Source organism: Trifolium pratense, linkage group LG3 (assembly GCF_020283565.1).
Source record: "Trifolium pratense cultivar HEN17-A07 linkage group LG3, ARS_RC_1.1, whole genome shotgun sequence".
Taxonomy (NCBI): Eukaryota; Viridiplantae; Streptophyta; class Magnoliopsida; order Fabales; family Fabaceae; genus Trifolium; species Trifolium pratense.
The window spans coordinates 7026151-7045914 of NC_060061.1; the positions used below are offsets into that span (position 1 = coordinate 7026151).

General features: G+C 38.4%; 1 protein-coding gene and 1 long non-coding RNA gene across 2 annotated transcripts; one reads left to right on the forward strand and one right to left on the reverse strand.

Moving 5' to 3' along the window:
- Window positions 1–273: 273 nt before the first annotated feature.
- LOC123916042 lies at window positions 274–7437 on the forward strand. The gene is made up of 3 exons (XR_006812036.1): window positions 274–619; window positions 2638–2691; window positions 7115–7437. It is a non-coding gene; the product is annotated as an uncharacterized LOC123916042 (long non-coding RNA).
- On the reverse strand, window positions 3330–4358 carry LOC123916041. The gene is made up of 4 exons (XM_045967369.1): window positions 4218–4358; window positions 3997–4121; window positions 3853–3922; window positions 3330–3773 (listed from the first exon to the last, which is right to left on the reverse strand). The coding sequence occupies exons 1-4, from the start codon at window positions 4317–4319 to the stop codon at window positions 3636–3638; spliced, it is 435 nt and encodes a 144-aa protein (XP_045823325.1). The 5' UTR covers window positions 4320–4358; the 3' UTR covers window positions 3330–3635.
- Window positions 7438–19764: the final 12327 nt, after the last annotated feature.

A 19764-nucleotide genomic window follows, 5' to 3' on the forward strand; every position in this document is an offset into this window, starting at 1 on the left:
TTTTGTTTTTTTAATTTTTAGAATAATTAATTATTAAATCTGAGCCATTCATTTTCATTTTGCCGCGTGTCAACTGGTTATGAAAAGAAAAGGAGATTGCCATTAAATGCCAAAATGGAGAGGATCTGGACTCTTATTTTTCAACATCCAGTTGCACATGCAAAAAAAAAAAATGTATAAACAATGTATGTACCATCATCATTAAATAGTAAAAACATATGCCAATCATAATGGCAAATTCTCCGGTGCAGGATGGGTTTTTTGCTGCACCGGTACGCACAAATGACAAATTGCCATGTGGATGTGTTGCTTTTATGCCTTTCGACCCCACCAATGAGCCTTGGGTGGATTTTACCAAAACGCCCCCTTACTTACTTTGCAACTTCTGATTAACCTTCCCTCTAATTAATCACCTCCCCTTAAATTATCACCTTCCCTCTAATTTATTTACAAAAAAAAATAGGAGCTTGCTTCGTGGATCTGTTTCGACTTTGCTCATCTCCTTCACGACACAATCAGAAGTTCTTCAAATTCAAACCCAGCTTCGTGGATCTGCTTCTTCTTCAACCCCAGCATTTTCGAGCTCGGTTCCTCGGTTACGGATCTCTCGCTATTACAGGTTTGTTTTATTTGTTTCACTGTTACGGATCTATCTATAAGAGTAATTTCTGCAATATCTCTATATAATTTGTTAGTTTGGGTTTGATTTTCCGCACTTGTGCCGTTTTACTTTATCGTAATACTGGAGATATTTGGTGAGTTCAAATGAAAGATTACACTATGAATAGATTAAAAACGAATTATTTAAAAAGTCGCGTGTTTAAAAACGAAATTTTCTACATATAATTTTCCTGAATAATTTGTGGTCGGTTGTTGTTCAAATCCGATTAATATGGTTGAGTGGGGAATAAATATGCACCAAGACAATAAACGGTGCACTTGAGAGGTTAGTGTAAATTAAAAACCAGTTAGTGGGAACTTGAGTGGTTTAAGGGAAGTAAATCCAGATCCGTAAATACTAGTGGGAACTGGGAAGTGAAAAAAAATTAGTGGGAAGGAAATACTGGTCAGTGAGAAGTTATTGTTGACAAACTTTCAAATTCATTTCATGCGTATATAAAACCCACATACACTTAGGCTAATTTCACTCATTCTTGTTTACGCGAAAAAATGTTTCTTTCTTTTATTCTACTATATCCTACCTTACTCTCATTTTAATATCATGGGTTCTTCTTCTCATTCTTCTCCTTCTCATTCTTCTCCTTGTCCATGAAAAGTTTGCTAGTTGAAGAGGATTTCTTGTTTCTTCTAGAAACCCCAGGTATGACCGATCGCTTTCGCTCTTTAATTAGTGAAATTAAAGAGATTACTGATCTATCAACAGATCAAAAATCTTTCTTGCACATGGCAGAGATGTTTTATTCTCTGCTTGCTTCCGATAAACCCTTGTTTCTTGCTGTTTGGTCTGAAAATGATGAAATCCAAAACGAGTGGCTTATTTTGATCGACAAAACAAAGACTGCCCGGGAGAATGTCAAAGTGTGGAGTTCCACGTACAAAGTTTACCGCGAAGAGGAGCGGTCACTTGATAAAAATCTGAACAAATTTTGGAAAAGTTGTCCTCTCTTTGGAAAAGAAAGAGAGGAGAGGAATTTGGACAATGATATACGGGATGTGATGAATCAATTGCATCCTCTTAAGAAACGGATGGCAGAAGTCCAAGGGGCTATTGCAGATGCTTTGGTGAGACTTCAAGACCGAAGTTGCATCTTAGGCCGTTTTGAAGGGAAGATGGATGACCTGTAAGTTTACAAGCTTAAAATTAGTAAACTAGAAGAAATCATGCACCACAAGTACTTGTGATTACAGGAAGCGTGGGATAAGCTTAGGACTTTTGGCCACCTTATGTAATTTACAATAATTTATTATTAATCTTCAGTCTTATTTTTATGTTAATTTATTTTAAAGATTTATGTTAATTTATTTTAAATATTTCAATCTTATTTTTATCCCAACACACCTTCAATCTTATGTAATATTCTCTGTCAGTCAACCTAAAACCAAAGAACAAAGTGTCTCGTACAGGTTACATGAATTTTAAGGTCGTTAAGCCAATCCCTTAAAATCGCACTAAATTTGTACTAAATTTGTACAAGAATATTATGTTGGGGTCGTGGGCACTGGTAGCTTAATTCACTTTGATGTAAGGTGGTTAAGTTCACATTGGATTTAATATTTTAATTAAGTTCACTTTGACATGATTTGTGTATTACTCCCTCTTTTTGCAATCCCTTAAAACTGTTCTTTTTTATTTTCAATCTGCAGTTGTTGTCGTTCATTTTACCTGGTTTTTGTCGTTCATTCAGCCCGTTTTTGAAGGGTGTTGTTGACTTTACCTGGTTATGTTCACTTTGATGTAAGGTGGTTAAGTTCACATTGGATTTAATATTTTAATTAAGTTCACTTTGACATGATTTGTGTATTACTCCCTCTGTTTGCAATCCCTTAAAACTGTTCTTTTTATTTTCAATCGGCAGTTGCTGTCATTCATTTTACCTGGTTTTTTGGTTCCTTCTATATACTTATGCATACTGTGTGGTAGTTACCATCATGGCTTGTGTATTTCTATTTTCACAGGTTGTGCCAGCGTAGAGCTTTAGAGAATGAGTAGGGCAATCGTCAAAATACCAGGTACATGTAGTTATTATTTTTTAAGGCCATTTTAAAGTCTTAGCTAAAATGCAATTATAGGGTCTAGTTCTAATCATTATAGTTGTTGAATAAGTTGTAATACACGCGAATATACATAGAAACATGCTGCCATGTACACCTGTTTATTTTTTATATATGCTAAGATGTGCTAATACATTAAGCAAGACTGAAAATAATTAGGAAGCTTTTCCAAATTGAATTCCAGATGCTTAATGAATAGGAGTTGATAATTGCGCTCAACCTGACTTTGTTTTGAAAACAATTTCACCGTTGCTTATCGGGGGATAAAGTAAAGGCCCAACTTGCATAAAGCACAGTAAGGGACAACATTATCCGCCTGCTACCCGGGCCCATGAAAACAAAAATCTTATAAAATTACACAATTAAGATACAATATAATACATTTTTAAATTTATAAATATTGGCGGAAAAAAAGAACCACACGCACGATCCCACCACTCCATTACCATAGAACGTGGAGAATAGGGACTTCAGAGGCAAAACTGTCACTCCCAGAGGCCTATATATATCGCATAGAAGCAAGTATACACTAGACACCACACATCAGTACCAGAACCCACAACTAACCAGCAAAATATAACATTCAAATTGTAACCATAAAATTAGAACATTCTAATTGTACCATAATACATAGAGATTCAAATTGTACCATAATAAATAATACAGCAGCAACATCAGTACCAAAACCCACAGCTAAGCCACTGCAACATCAGTACCATAAATTGTACCATAATACATAATCCGACCATTGTCCAAATCATACAAAACCCACAGCTAACCCACTGCAAAATCAGTACCATAAATTGTACCATAATACATACCAAAAAACATAACATTTCAAGTTGTCCCATAATACATAATCCGACCATTGTCCAAATCATACATTGTACAAATCATACAAATTACACCCCTTTACGCAATGATGATCTTTTCTTGCGCGCATTGAAATCTTCAGCATTCTGCATTACGATTGACTTGTGTTTATTATATGGCGCCAACACCAAATCAATCGCAATCTGCAGTCTGGATCCATTGTCCACCTATACAAACCGATAAAAACTTAAAACTCTACAATATACAAAACTCTAAATTCAGAATCTACTGTGTAATGTTTCGTACCTCCACTTTGTATCCTTCCTCCTCCTTTGCAGATGTCATCCAAAGGATGACGAAGACTGCACAGTCATTCCTACAATATATCTTCGTATTTAGAGTCTTGAATGGATGTACTTTTATAAAAATGTAGTTTATATAACCGCTTACGAGTTAATGCCCTGTGAACCAGCGGCACTGGGGAAAGACATGTGAAAATGCGACACCAGTGGCCTAGGTGTGCTCGGATTGTCGTAAAATATGCCACTTTGCAGCATTCCCTCCATAAACAGCGCCTGGCCAAAATAATTTCTTATAACACTATTAATTTGTATAATTCGTATATTATCATAGTACTAATATACAGTTGGAGACAAGTGACCGAATTTCACCATAGTTTTTATGCTCCGCGTTATGTTGTGGGAAGACTTTGTCATGGGGAAAGAGTCAAGGTAGGTCAATTTCTCCTTCTCAAAATCAATGACTAACAGCATCCAGTGTGGGCCACACGTTGAGTCGTGGAAAGGTATGAAAACCTTTATAATAAATACAAAACATATTATAAAAAACAACGATGAATTGATGGGTATTATCCCATACAAATGCTCTTTGTAAGTTTGTGTGTTAGTGTATTACCTTTGACAGTTTGTCGGCCTTTCCCATGAATGCCTTAAAGTGCTTCTTGGCCACTGTTGTGTGGGAGCACTCCCAGGACAGAATATATTGCTGTGACGCATTACAGTTATTTTTTAAAATCAGCAAAAAAATTATTAAAAAGGGCATTAATGTACGAGTATAGAAAGACCACAATAGAAATACCAGGAAACATCCAGGCAATATAAAGTGGACAGCACCGATAAACTAACGCGAAAAGCAAAACAAAAGCTATATTTTGCTTTTAAAATCTAATTTATAAGTTTTACTGAGAATGTTAGTAGTATACCGAAAACGTTGTTGGGAGATACCAGCAATTTGCATTTGACATTGATTGTCTGGCCGTGTGCGTCATCATGCACGCTGCCAGACTGATGATCTGCAGCATAATATTCTCGGTTAGAATCTGAACAAATAATAATAATAATAATAATAATAATAATATTCTCGGTAATGACATTTAGTTAATAATATTACCTCGTCATCAACCAGTTGCTTGGGGATCAAACAGTTCATCTTTTGCCTGGTTGCTTGACAGTACCCATTCTCGGGACTGATAAAAACATCATTCCTGTATAGCAAACTTATGTTATGTTACTAATGAATATGAAACAATAATTCGATCCCATTTAAATTAAATTCAAAATGAATATTTCCATTCGGTCGTTCAAAAACATCACTCACTCGCTAATGTGTTGGCTTTTTCTTCGGTGGAACATGTAGGTTGCTATTTGGGTCTCTTCCTCGGTCAGGTACATGTCGTTGGTCAGCTTAAATGTATTACCCAGCCACTGTATAAAAAACATTGGCACAATTAGTTACGCATTGTTGACTTACTATGAGCACAATAGTTTCAGCTACAAGTTGTTGACTTACTGGGGGCACATGGGTTTTCCCGAAAGAGATGACATTGCCATGCTTTTTTGACGGGTTTATGTTAAACCCAGTTCGCGTGCATGTTGCCTTTACGGGCCCTCTGTTTTTTTTGCAATTAGCTGGCGCTCCGAACAGTTTGCTTCCATTGTTCCCTGCCTCTTCTTCTGGTTTCATTACCTCCTTAGCCTTCCTTTTCTTTTTTCCTGTTCCTGAGACTTCCTTTGTGTTGTTCTGCGCCGCGGTTTGGAGTATGGTTTCTTTCAGCTCCGCAAACGATTCTTTCATCGTTTCTTTCATACTTTCAAATCCATGCTCCAAAACATCTATCCTTCCCCTCAAATCCTGTTTAGATGTGTAATTGCACTTAAGGCATTAGCTAAATGGTTACATGTAATGAATTGTGATATTGTTTAAATTCATGTACAAAGTTCATCCAGAAATGTCATACATTGCTCTTTTTTGAATCTTTATTCTTTTCTATGAGACCGCTCCAATCAACAGATTCCTTTTCATTAACCGGACACCTTGGATTCTGTTACGTGAATTTTAACTTATTAGATCAACAAAATGGTTGCCGGCAGTAACATAAGGATGAACAACAACATAGAACAGCATATGTAGAGTTCATCTGGAAATTTACCCCAATGCGTGTTTTTGTCTCTTTTATGCGTTTTCTGTGATTAATCCATATCGTGTCCCCTAGTCTTCGACCCTATTCATCGTGTCGTTTAACTTATAAGATAAGATTAACATAATTTTACTAGCAGAAACATTAATGGCACCAACATTAATTTCCTAAGATTCGTGTGCACAGTTCATCAAGAATATTCATACCTGGTATGTTGTTGCTTTGTTATCCTGTTCCGTGTCATTACTCTGGTCATCTGATGGCATCTCATCTTCCTGATATTTTAAACCCTGTTCACAGTGTCGTTTAACTTATAAAATTGTCAAAAATCGCTACAAAGATTCGTCAAACAAATCGTAAATTTCATACACAGTGTTTTTTGTCATCAGCCCATTTGTTGGCCACCGCCTCGCTATCTTTACTTGTACCCTGTTTTCCATGTCATTTAACTTGTAAGATTTTTAACTTATAATATAAGTTTGTCTAAAACGGCTACAAAAAATCGTTAGACAAAGGATCGTAAATTTCATACACGGTGTTTTCCGGATTCTTTCTTCTGTTTTTTATCATCGGTCCATTTGCTGGCCACCGCCTCGCTATCTTTACTTGTACCCTGTTTTCCATGACATTTACCTTGTAAGATTGATTAACTAAATGGTTGATAGGAAAAATAGTATAATATTGTTAAAATTGGTTTGCAAATTCATCCAGAAATTTACCCTGTCCATGTTTAGGGTGTCATTTAAATTGTAAGATTGTCTAAAATGATTACAAAGTATATTAAATTTCATACATGTTTCTTGTATATTCTGGTGTGCAACCATTCCTCATCTTTTCCATGACATTCGTTGACTTGATTTAACTGTTTCTGTCCGCTGTGTATTCCATTTATATACATGTAAATAGTCAGTCTTGTAATGCAAGACAACCCTGAATGCACACTGGTTTTTTCCCTGTAGAAAGATAGGTAAGAACCTGTAAAACATATTAATATGATGTGTACCTGGATGATACGTTCACTGGATTTGTTGCTGTTCCAGCTTCTTGAAATGTAAATGATTTCTTTGCTTTTGGCGGAGTTGGGGTTGCGGCAACTGCCTCGTCGTCTGAGTCGTTAAATGTTTCATGTAGGTTTGATTTGCTTTGTGAAACTAGAGGATCATGGGGTGAGTATATCGTCTTATTTTGGAGGGGTGAAGTAGCTGATTGGCCATCCGAAGAATACATTGCAAGTTTGATCAAGGTGACTGTTACTTGGTAGGAGGATGTGATTTTAAGACAAGTATGGTCACTTGTGGGTGTGATTTATATATCATTTCATCTCACTTCAACCTTAGTTTATGCCTAATGGCTAACTGCAGTTAGTGCTCGGTTAGTGTATGTAAATAATGTAAATTGAGGTTGTAATGTAGTTATGTAATTTAGAGTAGCATAGTTAGATGGTATGTATTAGTTTAGTTGGATTATGGTACGTATTAGTTTAGTTGGATTATATGGCATTAGATGGTAATGTAATCAGTTTAATTGAAATGGTATTAGTTTGACTTGGTTTATTCTTATTTTAGTTTGATAGCATATGATAACACTTTACCAACTTTGCATTTAATGTAGACATGTTGCAAGACAGGATTTTGCTGGGCGCTGTCCTTTGCTGCATAAAAGGGGGATACATGTTGCTGCTTGTATTTAATGCAGAATAGTGAAACTATGGTTAGGGGAAGGGTTATGATTAGCTGCACTCCAGATTGCAGGGAGGTGCAGTCACTAACACTCATCTTGGAAAAAAATGTTCTGATATGTAAATTTTTTTCGGCAATGCTAAATGGCACGACTTGCACTGTCGTTGGATTTGCATGATGCGCTAGTTCCGTTATTATTTTTTCATATACTGTTGTATGAAAGTATTATATTATTATATAATACGTAGTAAGTGTTAACGTGATAAATTGATAATTGTTAGTTTACCATCAAATATTTCAAACAAAATATTCGTCCAAGTTAAATATACTTTTTAAAATAAAAAAATTGTCCCCGTGATTATAGTTACTTAGTTAGTAGAGATATTGCATGTAAAATGTAGGACCGAGGAGTAATAATGTATATGGTTATCAATGATAGGTCCAAACATTTCACGACAAACACTGTAGTGCAATTAAGCATTTTTCGTTTTTTTTTTTTGTTACCGGAACACTTTGGAAAAAAATGTTCAGGTATATAAATTTTTTCTTTTTTTTTAAACACACTTTTCTAAACATCCCTACACACTTTTTTTCAAAGTGTTCAGGTAAAAAAAAATTATATATCAGAATGCTTTTTTCCAAAGTGTTCCGGTAACCAGGGACGGAGGCACTTGGAGGAGAATGGGGGCACCGGCCTGCACAAAGGTTTGGAAAAAAAATTTATAGTATATATGGCTAGATAGCCTAGATCACATTCATGTATCATCCATGAAAAAGTTGTTACATGAATCTAAAAGTTGTGTTCATTTCCATCCATTCACTACACACGTACTGAGTAAATACTTTATATATTTTTTAGTCCATGTCATTAGTTTTAGTTAAAAAACTAATGGCAAATGCTAGTGCCCCGGACACTATTTAAGATCTTAAATAGTAAACATTAATATAATTTTTATAGAAATTTATAAAGTCGACGCATTGGAAAATCGTTAGCAAGACCAAAAACTAAAATGGTAAATAAGTAAATTGTATAATTAACTTTTTAAAATTAAAAGAAAAATAAAAAATACTTGTTTTTTCTAATGTGAAATTTACTTCTTTTTGGCTTGCTTAACATATTGTGTATCCATTGATATATTTACTTTTAAAGTTATATTTGATCGATATTACCCGTGACAACTGCAACAGTCGATATTACTCTTCGCTCTTTGTTATTCTTTCTTCTCCTTATTTTGCAGGAGAGTTTTTTAAGTAGTTGGATTATCATAAGAAGCTTTAACTACATCAAGATAAGATTCATTAGCAATGCCAAACTTCGAATTTGTCCGATCTCTTAACAATATTGTTAAACAGTTTTTTAAAAATACAAAGCTTTCGCTAATTTCTTTGAAATATTGATCTGGTCAAATTGCTACTGGGATATTGTTTTGGTACCCAGCTACCTTTGTTAGGTCAGCTTAGAGACAATTTTTTTCAAAGACAACATTGAGCATAATTTTTCAAGCAAATAAACTATGGTCACATTATGTTTGTCAACACATACCATAAACTATGGTAAAGTTCATGCAGACATAAGCATTGTACAGATTACAAATAACATTATGCATACAAAGATAACAAACTTCATGCGACTCTTGTTTGATTTGTACTCCCCATGGATCTCACTAGCCTACACATATAATAAAAAAAGAAGAACATCAGTAAATATACTATGAGAATAAATAAATATATAAATAAATAAATTGAATTGCTTTTGACGCAAAGTAGCCCAAATCGGTCATAAGGGCTCATAAGCATTAATGACACGTGGCACATGATTGATCTAAGGGCTCATAAGCATTGAAAGTCACCTACCTTTAATGGGCTAAAATTAGAGAATATATTGGTCCCGTTTTTGTTCAGTTTAGAAACGGTGCCACATGCACCGATAATGCTGCTCTTACTGTTACTGACGTTATGATGCTTTTGCACTATTCTAATACTGACGTTAGAATGATTGAACTGCGAAAGCAGTGCACAGTGACGGCAACTCAGTCAGAGCAATTGAAAGACTGGTAGACAGTAACCAGATACTGGAGAGAGAGAGAGAGGGGCACGTGAACAAGTAGGACAAGTGACTAACTACTTGGTCAAAGGGAAAGGGTTCTCTCCAGTGGGACACAAATACCATTACTTTTCCAATTTTTTACTTTTCCACTTGCATATAACTACTAGCTCTAACGGCTTGGTTTGTCTTCAAGCTGGAATAAACAGTGCACACCTATGTTGCATGGGTACTCCATTTTAGACCGAGTACCGGTACCGGATACATACCGGGTACCGGTACGCGTATGATACTCCCCCGGTACGCACCGACGCCGTACCTATTTTTTTTGTTTTGTTTTTTGCAACGGGTACACGCGTGGTACACCTGTGGTACTCGCGTGGTACACCAATTCAAAAAAAACACGATTTTTTTTCTCCTTTTTCTTTTATTATTAGTTTTTTTATAGGAAGATTTACGTTTTTTATTTGTTTATAATATAAAGTAGCAATTATTGCTAAAAAACAATAAAAAAGTAGCCGCCGGAATTATTCACTCATTTTTTATTGGGGTTTAGCTTTTTTTAGGGTTACGGGTTTAGTTTTTTTTTCCTAACAACCACTACTACATTTTAAATAACTTGTGTAATTTATGGACTTACCTTGCCCTGGACAACACATAGAGGTGGTCTTGTAAAATTAGAATTTTTCAAAACAAATACTGATTATTAACTCAAAACACAAAAAGCATACATATTTATTATTTTTCAAAACACAAAAGCATTCTGATTTTGTTTAAAACAGATAAAACACTGAGATAATACCAACGCACGTTCCTCGCCGGCTTTGATCTTTCCAGTGTTTAGTAGAAACCTGGATATGGTTCCTCGCCCCACAGGCTCACGAACTCATTGTAGTACATGCGCTTTAGCCTTCGATGGGATTCCACATCAGCAATCAGTTCCGGATCGTTTTTTATTGGACCCATTATAAACTCATCGTCAAACATAATCACTATGCGATCCCTGGCATCCTTCAGAATCATTTCTTCAAGTGACTGGCGAGGAGGGGTTGCCTGGGTCCGTTTGTTGTTGTTGGATGACATTTTGTTGAAGGGTGGTGGAGTTTTACAATATTACTAGTGAGTAGTGACTGTTGTTATTCTCCCTTGTCTCTTGTAAAGGCGTGTGCGTTTTATACTAGTGAGTAGTGGTATTTGTTGTGTGCAAGTTTGGACATTGTAAACCGGTCTATCTTGTACACTACGAGTATTTAAGAGCGTGGGCATCGGTTCAGTGGAACCTGGCTTTTGCGCTGATCAAAACAAAATTGTCAGGCAATGGCACATGGGGTAGAGTTTATAGGTAACACTATAGTTTATAATCGTCTGATCATGATCGTACGATCTAGAAAATCAAATTTCATTTTATTTAACAAATGCAGACGATGTTGTTTAAATAGAGACTGTCTTGATTAAGATCAAACGGTCCATAACGTCTGACTACAAGACAACAAACGGTTTTACCGCACCCAAACTGGGTCCCAAAACTACACTGTTTTCAATTTCGTGGAATCCAGCCGTCCACACTCCACATACACTCTTTTCAGTTGTTGTAATAATTGTGCACATTGTTTTTCAGCACCAATTAAATGACCCACGTTTGTTACTAGTTACTATCCATTTTATTCATAACTTTACATATTCCTTGCAAAAATATTTGAAAAAAACCATTATAATCCTAAATTACCTGAGTTATTTTAATTTAATTAGTCCATTTATTTTTTTTATTGGTGAACAAATTTAATAATTAAACCAATATTAATAGGGTTAGTTAATTTTGTTTTCACATTTTGTTGTCCACTGGGCTGGGCTGGCCTGGCCTGGCCCATAGGCCCGAGTTATATACATGGGATAGCCCGTTCCAACACAATTATTATCAAGCTCTGCATTAACGACCCGGCCCATTCCCATATGGGCCATGCAGTTAACGGGACGACCCGGCCCATTCCCATTTTCTTTCCCCCCGTTTATTCGATGCTTTTTACGACAAATTTTACTTATTTGCCGGTGCTCCGTAAGTTAGTTAAGGACATGCTAGCTAGTTTTAAACATGTGCATGTTAAAGGAAATATGCAAATTGCATATGTGGAAAATTATTAATCTTACGGCGTGAAATTGTATTGGAATCATTCATGGTTTTAAACTTTAAGCAACGGAAGGAAGGAAAAAAAAACTTACCGGTGTAATTTAGGATGCCCCATTGCACGGCACTGGAGCCAAGACCTTGGCAGTGAATATGGAAGGCGTTTTGGGATCAACGGACATCCTTATCCTACTCCCCCGCATGACTCCGTTCGCCGCACAAAAATCTTTCCATTTTCCTACCAGATATAGTTCATTCTTCGCATTTTTACGGAGTCGGATATCACAAACAAACACCGAACCCTTCTCGTCTATAATTTTTATACTGTGATTGTGTTTCGTTAGTTGGGCTTGTTCGGTGAATCTTTTTGGGATATACTGCATACAAATTAAAGACTGTATTGTTTTAACCAATCTACCAAATATAACTAACGAATTAACAGATTTGTAAACATTACCATATTATTGGCCATGGCTTGTGAGTTGGTGAGCGTTATATCCCAGTGGACTTGGCGACTAGCTTCATCGCACTCAGATAAAGCGTGGGTGGAACAAGCAACTTCTGCGGCAGGGCCATCGTTAACTGCTTTGGTTTCTGGTACATGACTGTTGAGATTGGGAAATGTAAAGCCAACGGCAGGTCCATATACCTTTCTAAGGTAATTATCAACGCGACTAGGGGGGTAATGTGAGTAGGTGAACTTCCAATCGTCCTGTGGGGTGTAGTCCCTCTGATTCCAATGTTCCTGCGTAATACCATATTCTTCGGTATCTGGATATTGAATGATCCTCATATCCAAATCTTTAACCGTAATAATGTTGTATGAGTTAAAACCCCTGTATTTGAAGTTTACCCACAGACCCTCCGGTTCATTGTAGTGGATAAGCATGTCGTCCCATCTAGAAAAATATAAGTGACCATAGATTTTGTAAACTATGGCTTGAAATATTGATCCCACCGGGTCTATGAACGTAGCCATGTCCTTTAACTCATCCATGAAACGTTCGTAAAAGTACTGTGGAGCCTGTACAAATTCCTGCAAATTACAATCGAGCATTGCAACTGTCAAGTAATACCAACAACCCAAGGAATGCATTACAATTTTTTAAATTACAGCCATTTAGATTCTATTTGGTCCAAGCAAAACGGATTGTTGATAAACTATATTATAGCTAGTAGCTTATAAGCTAACTCCAAAGTAAGATGGCAACTGTACAATTGGAATGATAAATTATAAGTTATGAGCTAGTAAACTACTTGAAATAGCTTCTTTTTTTTTAACAATACTTGAAATAGCTTTTGAAAAACAGCTTTTGAAAAATAATCTAAGGGGGTGTTTGTTTCATGCCAACAAATTGTTAGTCAGACCCTTTTTTTTTTGTAAAATTTCTTATAATAAAATTCGCACTATTATGTTTCTGGGAAAGTTAGTCCTATGATTAATTTTTACATCCATGAACAAACACACCCTAAGTATAGTGGAGAAGTTAGGTCAAGTTGAGCCCAAATTCAGAAAAACTAAATTTAAATAACCATATAGTTTGCAATTGTGGAGTACTTCTATTCGTACTGTGATGTAGATAACCAGGCAGTGGAAAGACAGAAGAAACAACCTTACCTTGTTGGGTTGAAGGAGTAACGTGAAATTGTTGTGTGCGAATGTCATTGGGTGGCTGAGAGACTAGCGATCCTGGTAAACGTCAAGGAGTGTGGTGTGAAAGGATAAACTGTAACTACGGTTAAACTGTGATTGTTGGAGTATGCGTCTGGATCTCTGTTTCGTGAGCACCAGGTTGCGAGGTATGAGAGAGATCGGAAGTGTGTTTGGGTGTGGGAGACGACGGAAGTTTCGGGAAGGCCACTCCAATCGATCACGTGTGCAGCTTTGATGAAAGGGTAGAAAGGTCATAGTGACATTCAACTAATTAGACCATGTACAATGGGGAAAATTTTTGGTGTTGAATGGAGGGTTTAATGTGTTGAATGATTGGAGGAAGGGTGTTGCAGATGAGGTGGAGGAGGGAAGTGTTGAAAAATTTCAACTATGTTGAACCTGACACGTGTTCAAGTGTGATTGGTTGGACGATTTCTATTAGATCTGTGACTACTGCACCGGTGCAGCTGAAAATTATGCTGCACAGAAGTGCTCACCAAAATATATACCCTATTATAGATTTTGTTGCTGTCATTGAAGTTTTATAAGGTATGAAAGGTGAGAGGAAGACCTCTATGGGTTAGGGGAAGGCCTGAAGATGTCGATGATGGCTGAAAGGTTTTTTCATTTCAACACAAACAACATGAAAACCATATACCTTGTTGTGAGGACAAATTGCTTCAATTGCATGGTATTCGTGAATAACCCAGTTGTTTTTTTCATGAAGAGAAGTATAGAAAAGAACAGTATTTTTTCTACAAATAACATTGTTAGTGTGTCTTTTTTATTGATTATACAGCCTTTGCCGCTAATCTTCCAATAACCACCCGTTGCTTTTCCATCACACCTTGTAATTTTGTTCATCTTCATCAAATCAAGACAAGTAAAGAAAAATCCTTCTTTCTCATCTGATTTCATCTTCAACTTTGCTGTAACAAATCACATTTATATAAACACAAGAATGAGAAAAATAAAAGATAAAAAAACCACCATTTCATATATAACCCCATTAAACAAGAAAAAAAAATGTTGTAGAAAATTAATGACATATACCTGGTAATTCTGATGGTGCAAAGTTGAGAAGATGAATATGAGCTATGTTGTCGACCATAAAATCATCACAAAATTATTTGTGTTTCAAGTAGTAATTTACGAGTTCTTCATCACTTGGGTAAAATATATACCCTATTATAGATTTCGTTGCTGTCATTGAAGTTTTATAAGGTATGATTTGCAAATCTAAGGAAGATGAAGAATGGGTGGAACCAAAAGAAGAACAAACAAGATGAAGAAAAAATGAGGAAAGGTGAGAGGAAGACCTCTATGGGTTAGGGGAAGGCCTGAAGATGTCGATGATGGCTGAAAGGTTTTTTCATTTCAACACAAACAACATGAAAACCATATACCTTGTTGTGAGGACAAATTGCTTCAATTGCATGGTATTCGTGAATAACCCAGTTGTTTTTTTCATGAAGAGAAGTATAGAAAAGAACAGTATTTTTTCTACAAATAACATTGTTAGTGTGTCTTTTTTATTGATTATACAGCCTTTGCCGCTAATCTTCCAATAACCACCCGTTGCTTTTCCATCACACCTTGTAATTTTGTTCATCTTCATCAAATCAAGACAAGTAAAGAAAAATCCTTCTTTCTCATCTGATTTCATCTTCAACTTTGCTGTAACAAATCACATTTATATAAACACAAGAATGAGAAAAATAAAAGATAAAAAAACCACCATTTCATATATAACCCCATTAAACAAGAAAAAAAAATGTTGTAGAAAATTAATGACATATACCTGGTAATTCTGATGGTGCAAAGTTGAGAAGATGAATATGAGCTATGTTGTCGACCATAAAATCATCACAAAATTATTTGTGTTTCAAGTAGTAATTTACGAGTTCTTCATCACTTGGGTAAAATATATACCCTATTATAGATTTCGTTGCTGTCATTGAAGTTTTATAAGGTATGATTTGCAAATCTAAGGAAGATGAAGAATGGGTGGAACCAAAAGAAGAACAAACAAGATGAAGAAAAAATGAGGAAAGGTGAGAGGAAGACCTCTATGGGTTAGGGGAAGGCCTGAAGATGTCGAGGATGGCTGAAAGGTGAGAGGAAGACCTATATGGGTTATGGGAAGGCCTGAAGATGTCGAGGATGGCTGAAAGGTGATAGGAAGACCTCTATGGGTTAGGGGAAGGCCTGAAGATGTCGAGGATGGCTGAAATGTGAGAGGAAGACCTCTATGGGTTATGGGAAGGCCTGAAGATGTCGAGGATGGCTGAAAGGTGAGAGGAAGACCTATATGGGTTAGGGGAAGGCCTGAAGATGTCGAGGATGGCTGAAAGGTGAGAGGAAGACCTCTATGGGTTAGGGGAAGGCCTGAAGATGTCGAGGATGGCTGAAATGTGAGAGGAAGACCTCTATGGGTTATGGGAAGGCCTGAAGATGTCGAGGATGGCTGAAAGGTGAGAGGAAGACCTCTATGGGTTAGGGGAAGGCCTGAAGATGTCGAGGATGGCTGAAATGTGAGAGGAAGACCTATATGGGTTAGGGAAAGGCCTGAAGATGTCGAGGATGGCTGAAAGGTGAGAGGAAGACCTCTATGGGTTAGGGGAAGGCCTGAAGATGTCGAGGATGGCTGAAAGGTGAGAGGAAGACCTATATGGGTTATGGGAAGGCCTGAAGATGTCGAGGATGGCTGAAAGGTGATAGGAAGACCTCTATGGGTTAGGGGAAGGCCTGAAGATGTCGAGGATGGCTGAAATGTGAGAGGAAGACCTCTATGGGTTAGGGGAAGGCCTGAAGATGTCGAGGATGGCTGAAATGTGAGAGGAAGACCAATATGGGTTAGGGAAAGGCCTGAAGATGTCGAGGATGGCTGAAAGGTGAGAGGAAGACCTCTATGGGTTATGGGAAGGCCTGAAGATGTCGAGGATGGCTGAAATGTGAGAGGAAGACCTCTATGGGTTATGGGAAGGCCTGAAGATGTCGAGGATGGCTGAAAGGTGAGAGGAAGACCTATATGGGTTAGGGGAAGGCCTGAAGATGTCGAGGATGGCTGAAAGGTGAGAGGAAGACCTCTATGGGTTAGGGGAAGGCCTGAAGATGTCGAGGATGGCTGAAAGGTTTTTTCATTTCAACACAAACAACATGAAAACCATATACCTTGTTGTGAGGACAAATTGCTTCAATTGCATGGTATTCGTGAATAACCCAGTTGTTTTTTTCATGAAGAGAAGTATAGAAAAGAACAGTATTTTTTCTACAAATAACATTGTTAGTGTGTCTTTTTTATTGATTATACAGCCTTTGCCGCTAATCTTCCAATAACCACCCGTTGCTTTTCCATCACACCTTGTAATTTTGTTCATCTTCATCAAATCAAGACAAGTAAAGAAAAATCCTTCTTTCTCATCTGATTTCATCTTCAACTTTGCTGTAACAAATCACATTTATATAAACACAAGAATGAGAAAAATAAAAGATAAAAAAACCACCATTTCATATATAACCCCATTAAACAAGAAAAAAAAATGTTGTAGAAAATTAATGACATATACCTGGTAATTCTGATGGTGCAAAGTTGAGAAGATGAATATGAGCTATGTTGTCGACCATAAAATCATCACAAAATTATTTGTGTTTCAAGTAGTAATTTACGAGTTCTTCATCACTTGGGTAAAATATATACCCTATTATAGATTTCGTTGCTGTCATTGAAGTTTTATAAGGTATGATTTGCAAATCTAAGGAAGATGAAGAATGGGTGGAACCAAAAGAAGAACAAACAAGATGAAGAAAAAATGAGGAAAGGTGAGAGGAAGACCTCTATGGGTTAGGGGAAGGCCTGAAGATGTCGAGGATGGCTGAAAGGTGAGAGGAAGACCTATATGGGTTATGGGAAGGCCTGAAGATGTCGAGGATGGCTGAAAGGTGATAGGAAGACCTCTATGGGTTAGGGGAAGGCCTGAAGATGTCGAGGATGGCTGAAATGTGAGAGGAAGACCTCTATGGGTTATGGGAAGGCCTGAAGATGTCGAGGATGGCTGAAAGGTGAGAGGAAGACCTATATGGGTTAGGGGAAGGCCTGAAGATGTCGAGGATGGCTGAAAGGTGAGAGGAAGACCTCTATGGGTTAGGGGAAGGCCTGAAGATGTCGAGGATGGCTGAAATGTGAGAGGAAGACCTCTATGGGTTATGGGAAGGCCTGAAGATGTCGAGGATGGCTGAAATGTGAGAGGAAGACCTCTATGGGTTATGGGAAGGCCTGAAGATGTCGAGGATGGCTGAAAGGTGAGAGGAAGACCTCTATGGGTTAGGGGAAGGCCTGAAGATGTCGAGGATGGCTGAAATGTGAGAGGAAGACCTGGCGAGGATGGCTGAAATGTGAGAGGAAGACCTCTATGGGTTATGGGAAGGCCTGAAGATGTCGAGGATGGCTGAAAGGTGAGAGGAAGACCTATATGGGTTAGGGGAAGGCCTGAAGATGTCGAGGATGGCTGAAAGGTGAGAGGAAGACCTCTATGGGTTAGGGGAAGGCCTGAAGATGTCGAGGATGGCTGAAATGTGAGAGGAAGACCTCTATGGGTTATGGGAAGGCCTGAAGATGTCGAGGATGGCTGAAATGTGAGAGGAAGACCTCTATGGGTTATGGGAAGGCCTGAAGATGTCGAGGATGGCTGAAAGGTGAGAGGAAGACCTCTATGGGTTAGGGGAAGGCCTGAAGATGTCGAGGATGGCTGAAATGTGAGAGGAAGACCTATATGGGTTAGGGAAAGGCCTGAAGATGTCGAGGATGGCTGAAAGGTGAGAGGAAGACCTCTATGGGTTAGGGGAAGGCCTGAAGATGTCGAGGATGGCTGAAAGGTGAGAGGAAGACCTATATGGGTTATGGGAAGGCCTGAAGATGTCGAGGATGGCTGAAAGGTGATAGGAAGACCTCTATGGGTTAGGGGAAGGCCTGAAGATGTCGAGGATGGCTGAAATGTGAGAGGAAGACCTCTATGCGTTATGGGAAGGCCTGAAGATGTCGAGGATGGCTGAAATGTGAGAGGAAGACCTCTATGGGTTAGGGGAAGGCCTGAAGATGTCGAGGATGGCTGAAATGTGAGAGGAAGACCTATATGGGTTAGGGAAAGGCCTGAAGATGTCGAGGATGGCTGAAAGGTGAGAGGAAGACCTCTATGGGTTATGGGAAGGCCTGAAGATGTCGAGGATGGCTGAAAGGTGAGAGGAAGACCTCTATGGGTTAGGGGAAGGCCTGAAGATGTCGAGGATGGCTGAAAGGTGAGAGGAAGACCTATATGGGTTATGGGAAGGCCTGAAGATGTCGAGGATGGCTGAAAGGTGATAGGAAGACCTCTATGGGTTAGGGGAAGGCCTGAAGATGTCGAGGATGGCTGAAATGTGAGAGGAAGACCTCTATGGGTTATGGGAAGGCCTGAAGATGTCGAGGATGGCTGAAATGTGAGAGGAAGACCTCTATGGGTTTGGGGAAGGCCTGAAGATGTCGAGGATGGCTGAAATGTGAGAGGAAGACCTATATGGGTTAGGGAAAGGCCTGAAGATGTCGAGGATGGCTGAAAGGTGAGAGGAAGACCTCTATGGGTTATGGGAAGGCCTGAAGATGTCGAGGATGGCTGGAATGTGAGAGGAAGACCTCTATGGGTTAGGGGAAGGCCTGAAGATGTCGAGGATGGCTGAAATGTGAGAGGAAGACCTCTATGGGTTATGGGAAGGCCTGAAGATGTCGAGGATGGCTGAAATGTGAGAGGAAGACCTCTATGGGTTATGGGAAGGCCTGAAGATGTCGAGGATGGCTGAAAGGTGAGAGGAAGACCTCTATGGGTTAGGGGAAGGCCTGAAGATGTCGAGGATGGCTGAAATGTGAGAGGAAGACCTATATGGGTTAGGGAAAGGCCTGAAGATGTCGAGGATGGCTGAAAGGTGAGAGGAAGACCTCTATGGGTTAGGGGAAGGCCTGAAGATGTCGAGGATGGCTGAAAGGTGAGAGGAAGACCTATATGGGTTATGGGAAGGCCTGAAGATGTCGAGGATGGCTGAAAGGTGATAGGAAGACCTCTATGGGTTAGGGGAAGGCCTGAAGATGTCGAGGATGGCTGAAATGTGAGAGGAAGACCTCTATGCGTTATGGGAAGGCCTGAAGATGTCGAGGATGGCTGAAATGTGAGAGGAAGACCTCTATGGGTTAGGGGAAGGCCTGAAGATGTCGAGGATGGCTGAAATGTGAGAGGAAGACCTATATGGGTTAGG

Bases quoted from the DNA above. Each gene is read 5' to 3' on its own strand.
- LOC123916041 (XM_045967369.1), bottom strand. From the start codon at position 4,319: ATGCTGTTAGTCATTGATTTTGAGAAGGAGAAATTGACCTACCTTGAC. The intron at 4,122-4,217 runs GTGAAATTCGGT...TATTTTGGCCAG, and splicing joins CGCGGAGCATAAAAACTATG to GCGCTGTTTATGGAGGGAAT. The intron at 3,774-3,852 runs GTACGAAACATT...CGGTTTGTATAG, and splicing joins AGGAAGGATACAAAGTGGAG to GTGGACAATGGATCCAGACT.